A 12,365-nucleotide genomic window follows, 5' to 3' on the forward strand; every position below is an offset into this window, starting at 1 on the left:
AATTAACTAGTTACAAGTGTGAAGCCTCTTAAGGCTGTCTCGATATCTATCAATGTGTTCGTGTCTTATATTCATAAGCATATATATATAAATGTATATCAATACATGCTTGTATCATAAACATGATATCCATAAGGGTTTAATAATAAAAACTGACTTAAAAGACTGACAGGATTTTACTACTTCTCATAGTTTTTTTCTTGTGGAGGAAAAGCTTGACTTTTATTTATTGTATACACCATTATAATACTGACTTCTCTGTAGCTCTGTTGTTTTCATTATAAAACAAATATGCGTGACAAAAGCTCATAGAACAGAATGCTTTAGAATAAGACATTCACTCTCACTGACTTTAAAATAAAAGACACTCACAGGTTGGAGCATAATTAACAGGTTTTTCGTAATCTATGCAGAAGTGTGTACACTCACAGACACACATTCAAACACACCCTTATGTGTGCACATGCATATGTAATATGTTCATATATGTATATGTCCTTTTTGATTTCTAAAATAAATGAACTTACTGATGTATATACCATTTAGCTTCGTTTTTTTCCACTTAATTTTTCTTGAGCATCTTTCTGTATAGCACTTAAAAATCAACCTTACACTTCCAGTGGCTGAATAGTAGGTGATGCCATGTATGGCTCTATCATACTTCATTTACTCAGTCTCTTTTGATGAGTGTTGCAGCTATTTCCTGATCTTTGCTATCGCAAACAATGCTGCAATAAAAACACTACACATATCTTCATTCTTTGACGTATGGCTATCCACAGTATAAAATTTTAGAGATAGAATCTCTACTCCAAGGGTATGTGCATTTTCAGTTTTGGTAGAGAGCAGGCAAATATTGTCTCCAAAGAGGTTGTTCCAATTCATATTTCCACCAGTGGCATCTGAGTAAACTGCCTGGCCTATAACTTAATGTCCTGTAATTTTCCTCTCCTTTAGTATGTTAATTACTTTTTGTGTTATTTAATTGGGTTTCTATTAAGACTTTACTCTCTCCTAAATAGTTGCTCCAGAAGGTTTAAAAAATGTTAATATATAAACATATAGACATACATGATGAGTTTTTAAAATTAGTATTGTCAACAAAACACTGACTCTTCTGAAAAATGTATAATAGTGGGAAGTGTGCATTTTTTACATAAAATAGGAAAGCTTGAAATTAACTGATAACCAAAGCAAGGGATTTTCATGCCTGTTTTGCATGTCTATCACAAGTACCATTCATACTTAGTATTCAAAATGACAACTTTATATTTGCAAACTTAACTAAATTTTATTTTAACAAAATAGAAGGTAATTACTCAACTTTTGCCCAGTGTTTTCTCCCCTTTCAGATTTCAAATTGGTTTGTATTCTATCACATAGCTTTCCCTTGTATTATATTGCATTTTGTAAATTATGTTACCTTTGACCTTACTATATACATGTTTTTTCTCAACATGTATATAAATATTAAATAGTTAATATAAGTAAATAATTATTCTTAATATTTGTAAGTATATTTGGTATAATATGCATGCTCTTTCTTGGGAAGGAAAGAAAGTAGAAATGAGTCACCTGATCACCCTTTTTATTCTAAAAGACTTCTACATTAAAAGTTTGGGGTGTTGTCAGAGGAGATTCTAGAAGTTTCTGTCATATTTTATTATCCTAGCTGGACTCAATTAGGCTTGTAAAACTGGACTTAATTTGAAGGAAGGTTTACAACAATAAAATAAATGTGAATTTTGAATGTGAAATGAGAGCTCTCTATCTTAGAGAATATAGATAAGAATCTGACAGTTTAAATATAAAAAAGACTTTAAAACTATATAAACAAACTTGCTTATTGATTGTCCAATGCTGTTAATATCTCAAATGCTCTAATTTATCTAATAATATACCAGTCAATTTTATTTATCATAGAATCTGAAATGCCATTGCTGTACAATGATTCATTGTTTGAAGATATGCCACTACAGAAGGAAAGTGCTGCCAATTGTTAGATACATTCTGGTTTTAAACATGTTTAAAAACTTAATTTCAAAAATAAACTTTTCTTTCTGATAGTTAAGCAAATAATTTCCTAAACCATAAAGGATACTTGTCAAGTTAATATATCAAAAGTTAGTTATAACAGATAATATATTCAACAATCATAAACCAAATAAATGAGATGTTGGTAGGAGTTTATTCCTCAGCCTGAGTGAAGTTTCTGTGCCTCTTAACTTCTCCTACTTCCTCCATAGTGTGCCTGATTTTTTAACCTATTTTTCACATCTCTGACTGCTCATAATACAAAATTTAAGCTATATAAATTTTTAATGACTTACCAAAATTATTTCTTCCTTGGTAAAGTGAAAAGATAACGAGTTGAACTTTTTGGTGTTTTTCTGTCCCAAGGGTTTAAAAATAAAAGTTACTGTGCACTTGTGTAGAACTTGAAATTGCAGATATATTCACACACAAATACACACCATATACATTACAGAGTTTCTCAGCTGTCACAGAACATATGGTTAAGTCCTTTTTAAAATCTCAAGGTATTTAAATTTTCTTAAAGGTTTTTAGGACTAGTAGCATATAGACCTGGAGTCAGAAAGACCTGGGTTTATACCTTCGCTCTACTATTTAACCTCTATGAGCCTTAGTTATTTCATTTGTAACTGGGGTGTAATGTTGCATATCCTATAAGGTTGTTATGAAGATAAAATAAGATCATGTAAATTTAACATGGCAGTTTAATAAATGGTGGAAATTATAGTAGAGTTCAAGTGGTTTGTGTTTTAGCCAAGTATATTCATTACTAATGAATATAATAGATAGGTTTCTTAAAACTCTTCATCTGCTACAAAATTTAAAGCAATATCTAATGTTAAGTATTCTAGAGTGATTTTATAAGTGATATTGTGATACACCACTTTTATAGTTGTTTTCCAGGAAAAGAAAGCATGACATTACAAGCTTTCTGTATCAGTCACCTATTGCCACAGTAATGCTGGGAAACAAGCACCCACAAAACCTCAGTGGTGAACACCACCACGTGGTAATTGGTTAGGCTGATAGGGTCAGCTGGAGGTAAGTTGGGCAGCTCTGCTGATCTTGCCTGGCCTTGTTCACGTGTGTGGAGTCAGCTAGCTGACTCCCTGTGTTCCAGCCTCTGGCAGCATAGCCTTAATATGTCCTGATAATAAAGGTCAAGACAGAAGAGTGAAACTGCACACTTGTGCAAGTACAAAGTACACTCTTAAACTTACACTTGCAGTCACAACTGCTAACATCCTGTTGGCCAAAGATCACATGTCTGAAGTTAGTATCAAGAGACAAGAACCTAAATTTCACTTCTTGATGAAAGGAACTGCAAAGTCACATTACAAGTAACATGGATAGAGGGAGGAATAAAGAATTGGGGCCACTAATTATGTAGATCTCTCCCAGTTTCATACATTGTCCTTAAAAATAATGAGAACTAGATTGTCCTTAAACCTCATTGATATTCTGTATTATTTTTATTTAGATTTAGTCCCTCTGTTTCATAAATGAAAATATCACTGGAGTCAGAAACTTTACCATTTTTATAGCTAATTGAAATACTATGTTTGGAAGGGGCTTTGTATTCTGTTTTGAGTTCTTTTGCTTTATTATATTGCTATTTTTAAGACTGAAGCTAAATCATTCTTTTTACATATTAGCAGCTACTTTCCTACTAAAAAGGGATTATGTGAAATGTGAAAAAAATGTACTTAAATTAGCTTCTGTGATGAGGATTAAGAGAAGCATCATTTTTGTGTGCTTCTGAATATGGAGCTGTATTTGATGAGAAAGTTGGGCAATTTCTAAAGGAAGTAAGCATGGTATTTTCTGCCACACCATTTTCCTACTTGGTATCTAATTTTAAACAATTTTCTTAAAAAGTATGTCCTTTATTATGATGCCATTCACATAGTTAATTGTTTTCAGGTTAACAGTTAGGTAAAGTTGTTAATCCTATTCCTTGAAATTTTGTGTTTTTCAGAAATAGCCCGACAAGCAGCACAAATAAAGCTTTTGAGAAAACTCCAAAAGCAGGAACAGGCTCGGGTTGCCAAAGAAGCTAAAAAACAACAAGGTGAGTGAGTTAAACGAAAACATGAACTTGAAGAGTGAGTACTGGGGAGTTCACAGGAGGATTCTCTTCATTCCTTTTCTGACGATACCTGTGTTTTGGCTTTTCATCACAGCAATAATGGCTGCTGAGGAGAAGCGAAAGCAAAAAGAGCAGATAAAGATTATGAAACAACAGGTATGTTCATGCCCTGGAACTGGTTTTATAACATCGGTGTTACTTTGGGGATCTATTTACTTATGTGTATATGTGCATTCTTCTCATTTTGATTTCTGAAATAACTGTATTTCATATTTGCTATGTATCTTATTTAGAGAGTTATCATCTTTCTTTAGTTAAAATTCACCTCAATTTTAAACCAAGTCTCTAAAGAAATGATACCAAACAATACAATTATATAAGTACTTTTAATTTCCTGATAGACTTTGAATATAAATTAACATCTTGAACAACTTTGAAGATTTGCTCACATTGTTTCTAAATGCTTAAAAATTATTATTGCAAAAAAATGAGAAAGCATTATTTTAGCATATCCAGTGTTCTATCTTATATCTACAATGCTCTCCTCTGTGTAGTTTTTTAAATTAAATATAGGTAGATGAAATAATTTTTTAACTTACAAATAAAGCCTACATGGCAACATACTCAACTTCCTTTAAGATGGGAATGTGTAAACTACTCTCCTATCTCCACATACTCATCTAACTATTAAAGCAGAAAGGAAATGGGGGGAAGTACTATTCTTTTAAAATTTTTAAACAGCAGGTAGTTATTCCTGAGTCAATTGTTATATAGACAGCTGCTAAATAATGGCTTGGTTTGTTTTTGATGTGGTTATCTCTAAATAATGTAATGAATACATATATTTAAATACTTTTAATATTGACTAAAGCAGTGTGATTAGAGAGAGTTGATACAGAATTGAGATAGAGAATTTAGAATTTGTAGTCATGCATGTAGGTCATTTGTAGTGTTAAATATGGGCTCTCCTACTTAATAATTTATGACCTTAGATGAATTAGTTAACCTCTCAGCCTCGATTTCCTCCACTGTAAAAGAAAAATAATTGTATTTTGTGAAAATTGAATGAATGTAAAATGCCTACCACAGTGACTGGCACAAAGCAAATGCTTTTTAAAAGATAGATATAAAACATCAGAATGTTTGGTATACTCTCTTACTGTAATTTAATGTAAACTTGAATTCTTTCCTTAGTTTATTAATTGTAACTGCTAAAGACACTGTAAGGTTGACTTTAAAAAATGTAGTGTGATGAATATTTATTAAAATACTGTAATAAATATTTACTGCCTACTACAGTGTATGTAAAAATAAGTTCATTTTAAGCTGAAATACTGTTGTTTCTGTTATAGTTTTTAATAGTTTCCTATTTCCTAATGGCTTGAGGCCCATTGTATCCCAATAGCATTTTAAATTCAGCTTTGTGATCCTCAAGTCTTAAAAGGCTACAACCTAAGCCCACATAGTGGGCTACTCATTAAAAAAAGTGATGTTCCAAGGTTCCAGGAGCAGTAGTACAAGTGACCTGATATCAGACATTCATCAAGACATTTATCTGAGACTAGTCTTAGATTAACATCTTTCTTACTCCTTATTGCCAGCAAAGTAAATTAAAGTCGTGCATAGGTTTTTAGTCCACAGCCAGTTACATAGAGCCTATTTTAAAGTTTGCAGTAGATCTAGAATAAAATAATTAAAATAATAGCATGTGTTTCTCATCCTCGAGATTACTTTTTCCACCTATTAGGCCAAAAATACCACCCAACAGTCCTCAAGGCAGTTTTCCGGAAGTGTCCAGAGGCATTAGTACAAAGCAGGAGCAGAGGCAGTGGGAACTGACGAGGGCTCTGCACTCACTGTGTGACTATAGGCAAAATATGTATTCTCCAGGAGCTTCAATTTTCTCTTAGGTGAAAAGAAGATAATTTCAACTTCTGTGTTGTTACTATTTTTTTTAATGATCAATAAGCTATTTTATATAAAATGCCCAGTTCATTGGATGGATACTCAGTATTATAAGTTGAACATGTATTGTAATAATTTATAAATAATGTTTATCTCTGCTGTTGCTAATGAAAGCACTACCAAATATATGTACATCTATATAAATCACTCAGACTAAAACAAAGCTCTACACTGGGTGAGTTAAGCCCAAGATTCTATACCTACTTCTGTGCTTAAGAGAATAATGAATGACTTTTGTTGACTTGATTGAAGATTAAATTCAGAGTATACTTAGGTCTCAAGTTCTAATCTAAATAAATACTTCAAATATGGATCAAGTGCAATCTTCTCGAAGGCTTGGAAATAAAAGATACACTTGTTTTTTATTTTTGGCAAGCTATAATATTCAAAACCTAGGATCACCATCAGCAAAATCATAGAATGTGATCAGTCTTCTAAAATCAGAACAGAAATTCCAGAAATCTCATTATCCTGTAGTGGATCCCTGCAGGGAATCAATAACATCAATGCAAAAAAGAAATAAAAATGTATTAAAGTATAGCTTCAAAAGGTACAACTAGCATCTGGAAGTAGGGGTGGGTATTGTAATATACAGTAGGATAAAATGTGTTGGCTCTGAAAATCCTGAATAGCTGCAATTTACCAGTAGGGCAACTTAGGTGTATTTTTTTAAAACTGTATCCTCAATGCCAATTTGGGACTTTCAAAGGGATTTATGAGTGTAAAATTGTTAACAATGTGCTTATAGCATATGCAATGATTTTTTTAAATGAAAATGTAAAGTTCTTATCAAAATTTAGACCGCTAAATTCAAACAATAATTAGTACATTACATTTAGATAATGTGAGCACCACTTATAAATTAGTACAAGTTATTTCTGTATTTGGCTTACTGTAGTTATTGGAAGTAATGTTATTTATCATGTTATGGAAATGGTTAATACTTCATACAATCGTGATGTACTGTGCACTTTTTTTAAGCATTTTAAATTTAATTGTGACACAGTGAGAAAAAGAGCAAGTACCTCTCCCTATTTTATGCAAGAGTAGTTACTATTTGTTCAAGTTCATGCAATGAGTCACAGTAACTCAGGACTAGCCTTAGGTGTCCTGATTCCTGATACACTATTTTTTCCTACTCTTCTGTCCGATATTTATTTCTGAATGAGTATTACTTGTACTTACAAATATTTATAAAGACTTGAGTTTAATCAGCTTGGTTTATGTTGTTTCTATATACTTATTTAGCATTTGTATTTTAAAATTGTTTTGAGACATTTTATAAAGTCATACCAATTTAAGACAGGTGACATATATATAATGTTAAACTAAATAATTGAAATTTATATCTGGCATGGACAATGTTCGGTAAATCTGTACTTATATCTTTAGTTCTTTGATTCCACTTAAATACCTTCCACCTACATATTTAGTTTATTATCTTAAATTATCATAATTTTTCCTACAGGAAAAAATTAAGAGAATACAACAAATCAGAATGGAAAAAGAACTTCGAGCCCAGCAAATTCTAGAGGTAGAATTCTTAAATTTGGTATGATTAAAGTAATATAGTCATGTATTTTAAAGTCTGAAAAACGAAAATTTTATCAGTATGTTCTCTCACTTATACAAATTAACATGTCCATCACAAATTATCTGTAAACATAATGCGTAGAGTAAGGACCTCTCTGAACCTTACTTAGCAGTTTATCTAATCCTAATAGTAAAAATCCAGGAAATAAGGTAAAGTAAAAAAAAGAAAGGGGAAACCTCTCAATAGCCAATACAGTTGTCATAAAGATCATATGCTAAAAACTCATGTTCTTTACTTTTCAAAAATTCATTAAGTCTTATAGTCAGATACCTGCTTTTCTTTTAGAAATAAAACATGACAAAAGTTAAAGTAAATGTTAAATGTGGAAACAGTTTAACCAGCTTTATTTTCTGAGTTCTAATGTATCTCTTTTCCCCTCAGGCTGACGGAATAGGGCTCAAGGACATACTGGCAACAGCAAAAGGAATAGCCAGAGACAGCAAGGGAAAATAGGATAAACAGAAACTCCAAAGCCTAGCAACAGTCTGTGATCTTGTAGTTAAATAGCAAGCAATTTTCAATACCTTAGTGGCCAAAAGGCATTTCTCTTATCAAACCGTGTAGTATAATAACTGATGTCAAGAATAATTGCTCCAAGTCCTCAAGAAAAAGCCAAATTATGTTAAGTGTACTGTGTCTAAGCTGGCATATGTCTCAAAATTATCCAGAATACTTTTGTCCAAAATAAACTTTTTAATGTTCAAAATTATTATAACCCAAACCCTTAGCTGTTCAGGAAACTGTTGCCATAAAAATCGGCTTATTCCCTGAGGAATGCAGTTAGCTGAGGTTTTCACAATTACAGTTTTTTCCTTCTAAAAATATATACACACATTCCCTTACCCATTTCAAATTAATTTTAAAACCCTCCAAATTGAAAATATCCCTGTCTTAAAGTACTTTGACAATTACTACTAGATAATTATGAAACTACTAGATAGTTAATGACTTTAAGATTATGAGGCTCAAATTTGATAGCATGAGCTTGATATTCAGAATGTGCTTCATTAAAGGTTGTGTTTCCATTCTATTAGGAAAAAAACTTGAATTCAACTATACTAGGTTAAATCAGGTTTAATATGTTTCATTTAAGTTATTTAAGTAATGGGTTTATCTCAAATTTCAAGTATTAAATTTCAAAGAAAGTAGACACCTGCATTTTTAAATATTACTGATTTATCCTTTAACTTTTATTTATCATTAAAATCCAGTTTTCTAAATTTTTCACAATGATCAAGTTTTACTTTCAGAAATGAGAGAAAACAAAAAAATACCGTAACATCGTTTTTTCTGTGATTAAGTTTTAAGGTAAAATAACTCAATTATTTCAGACTTTTCACAGAGTTTGAAGAAGACAAGAAAAGCTGACATACTCTTACGAATTTAAGAATTTTTTTGTATATCTTAATGGTAATCTATACATTAGAAATGAAATTAGTATGTTAAATGTAACAAACTGGGGGGAAATCTGTAATTGTCGACATACATGTTACATACTGTTTTGTGCCTTGCGAGGCATGGAGCTCCATTTTCAAGTCTGAGGTTATTTTCAGGTTGTGGTGGTGCTGTTGCATGACTTTGAGACCTATTTTACATGCACAGGCTAAAAAGAAAAAGAAGGAAGAAGCTGCAAATGCCAAATTATTGGAGGCAGAGAAACGAATAAAGGTAAGTTTAGAGGAGAATCAGTTTTTTTTTTTTTTAAATAAGCTATGTGATGTTATACTAGTATCAATTATATGAAAAAAAAACTCTCCTCAAAATGACTATATGAAATAATGTTCAGCACAGATACATGTACATAATGTATGCTTTTATTGTATGTATATATTTCTTATTTCATTATATATGGGTTTTATGTGATGCCTTGAGCTCTTTAAGTAGCAGACACCAACTCAGAAATGCAGACTGTTGAGTAATACTACGTATAGTTTCGCTGGATGAGAATGATCTCCCCAAAGCTATTTTCTGTTGTTTATGTTTCAGGTTACATCCGAAATCTGATTATTTCCTTAGATTATAACTTTCTCTTTACTTTAATATTAAAAAGTGAAGCCTACAGAAACAAAAACCTAACTTTGTCACTTATTTACCAATAATAAAAGTAGCCATTATTAATTATTCGGGTGTTGTTTGAGGGTCTTTTCATTTTGTTTTTCTGCCATGAAGCATCAGAGAGGTGGACTCTCCTGCTCCCCTACACACACACACACACACACACACACGCACGCACGCACACGCATTCCTCCCCTTAATTACTGAAAGAAGGCAGCTGAGTGATCCTACTGGTTCAGGAAATAGCTACCACACACTTTCTTCTAAAGCCAGGGAACTGTTTGTTACCTTTTCTATACAGACTCTCTTGCTTTGTTCTTTAGATTTCCACCCTTTTTCATGGCTTTCCTTAATAGTAATTTCATCCAGATTTTACCTATGTAAAAGTACTTAAATTATTAGCATTCATAGACTAGCTTGCATCAAGCCCCACCCCCTTGGAATGGTGCGCTGAGTCACAGGCAGGCGTGAGAAATCTCAAACGGATCCCATGTCTCGTCACTCTCATTCATATACAGTGCATAAAATGAGATAGATGCTGTTAATTATAGAGTGTATTGGGGAATTTATATTCAGAGTCTGGAGAGAATTCGAGTTAGCTAGATTTGAGGGTTGTGCCATGCATTAAAATAATAAAAAAAAAAACATGTTCCAGTTGTATCTGATATGCTCTGACCATCTAGCTCTGTCGGTTCAGTAAATGTGTTATTGAAATGTGGCATTAGGTCCTTGAATTTTAGGTTTAAATGACTGCTGAATAAAGATCCTTGATATGGTCATATGGTTTTTATGTGTTAGGTAGAACCATATGAAAATGCCTATTTTATAAGTAAAAAATGATTACAAATTTGCAATTCTGTATAGTTCAACCTAATGGACAACTATAAAACCTCAGAAAAGGAACTTGCAATACTCATAACATGTTCTAAATCTTCCCTGAAATTATATATTAAAAGTTTCTTATTTTTAAGGAAAAAGAAATGAGAAGACAACAAGCTGTTCTTCTGAAGCATCAGGTCTGTAGACAAAGTTAAACAATTGTTGAAATGTACATTTTATGATTTTTCTTAAATCTTATTTTGGGGAGAATCTTGAAAATATTTTCTAAAAAATTTCCATTATGATTCCCGCTTAAGTTTTCCCTTCATCTTACAGTTATTGCCTTGCTTTGGTATTGGTGTCTTTTGGGGGGGTTAAAAATTGGTTTCATGACTCTGTGATTTCTGTTTCATAATGTTGTGCCAACTCTTTCTACCAGGAGTTGGAGAGGCATAGACTAGATATGGTATGGGTATGTTTATTTTTGTACATCTAACACCGCATTGTGATTTGGTTGTGATATGGTTGTCATAGCAATGCATAAAGTGTAGCACTGGCTGCTGTCATATTACATACTGCTGCATGGCTTTACAGCACAGTGCATTGCATACATCTGCTTGTCTGTCTATAAGTATGATCTGTTCCCAAGATTTTTAATTGAATTGTGTAAGCCTTATTGAAGGCCGCTGTCTGAAAATTTGTGTTACTGATGTCAAAATGAAAGTTGGATTCCTGTACAACTAGATACAATTATGACCCATATTCTCCCATCTTTCTTGATGCAAAACTGCCATTGAAAACAATGGGAATTTTGAGTTAGGCTGATGAGAGAATATGAAATAGATTCTGGTTTTATAGATACATTTTAGAAGTGATATTAGAAATATCCCTTTGGGGATACTAAAAAGAATTGATTAGATGCTACAACCCTGATTTTTAAATTTTTAAATGAAATGAGATTATCAAACTAAGCTAGTGCTGGTGCTTATCTTATTTTCACACTGTGCCTTCTAGATGCCCTTATAGCCGATGGTGCAGCTTTTTTGGCTTTAAATAGTGCATCAAGTGGCAGACATCAGTAAATAGGAGTGTCCCTTTTCATTGGTATTGGTATATGAACCACAGCTAGTTTAACTAAATTGGTGTAAAAGCTTTAAAAAAAAACCTTTCTAATTTATTGGTGGCTTATTGGATTTATAAAATGACAGTGTACTTGAAATAAAAACAGCTAATTCTAAAACCCTGAAGGGAAGTGATTATAATTAAATTTCTGCCTGATCTAAAAATTTCAGAGCAGTACAACCTTTAGTTTAATTGGCTATAGTACATATTTGTGGTTTTTCTAATAGCAGATGTAAGGTAACTGACCTGTTCCAGCCAACCATTTATGCTTTTTGTTCTGCCAGCTTTTGAAGGAGCATCACAACTGACCATAAGTAAATCTGTATGCTTCTGTTTACACTGTCTCCATGTTCATTGCTTTACCTTTTTGCTTTTGATTGTTCTTGTATTTGCTTTCTAAACCTGAACTAAAACATGCACAGACTGGCCATTCTTGTCTTATATTTAGTATTTACTGTGACTTGTCTATAAATGCTAAACATGCTATACTGAGTTTTGTTTTGTTTCGTTTTTGTTTTTCCACTTGAAAATCAAAGTATTAACTATGGTTATTTTCCTAATTTTATCTAATAGGAACGAGAGAGAAGGAGACAACATATGATGCTTATGAAAGCTATGGAAGCTCGTAAAAAAGCAGAAGTAAGTGTATGTTTCTAGGAAAATATTTACCCTGTCATAAATTAATAT

General features: G+C 32.2%; 1 protein-coding gene across 26 annotated transcripts in view; it reads left to right on the forward strand.

The window, feature by feature from the left end:
* Positions 1-12,365, forward strand: part of BAZ2B (bromodomain adjacent to zinc finger domain 2B) — a 350,617-nt gene that overhangs the window by 292,093 nt on the left and 46,159 nt on the right. For 14 of the 26 annotated variants that reach the window (XM_057505529.1, XM_057505503.1, XM_057505506.1 and 11 more), the window contains 7 exons: positions 4,013-4,105; positions 4,218-4,279; positions 7,557-7,622; positions 9,285-9,350; positions 10,709-10,753; positions 10,996-11,028; positions 12,252-12,317. In XM_057505529.1, coding sequence (XP_057361512.1) covers positions 4,013-4,105; positions 4,218-4,279; positions 7,557-7,622; positions 9,285-9,350; positions 10,709-10,753; positions 10,996-11,028; positions 12,252-12,317 — 431 coding nt within the window. The remainder of the gene's footprint in view (positions 1-4,012; positions 4,106-4,217; positions 4,280-7,556; positions 7,623-9,284; positions 9,351-10,708; positions 10,754-10,995; positions 11,029-12,251; positions 12,318-12,365) is intronic. The other 12 variants (XM_057505524.1, XM_057505510.1, XM_057505516.1 and 9 more) reach the window with 3 other exon arrangements.

Source organism: Manis pentadactyla, chromosome 8 (assembly GCF_030020395.1).
Source record: "Manis pentadactyla isolate mManPen7 chromosome 8, mManPen7.hap1, whole genome shotgun sequence".
In the NCBI taxonomy this organism is placed as follows: Eukaryota; Metazoa; Chordata; class Mammalia; order Pholidota; family Manidae; genus Manis; species Manis pentadactyla.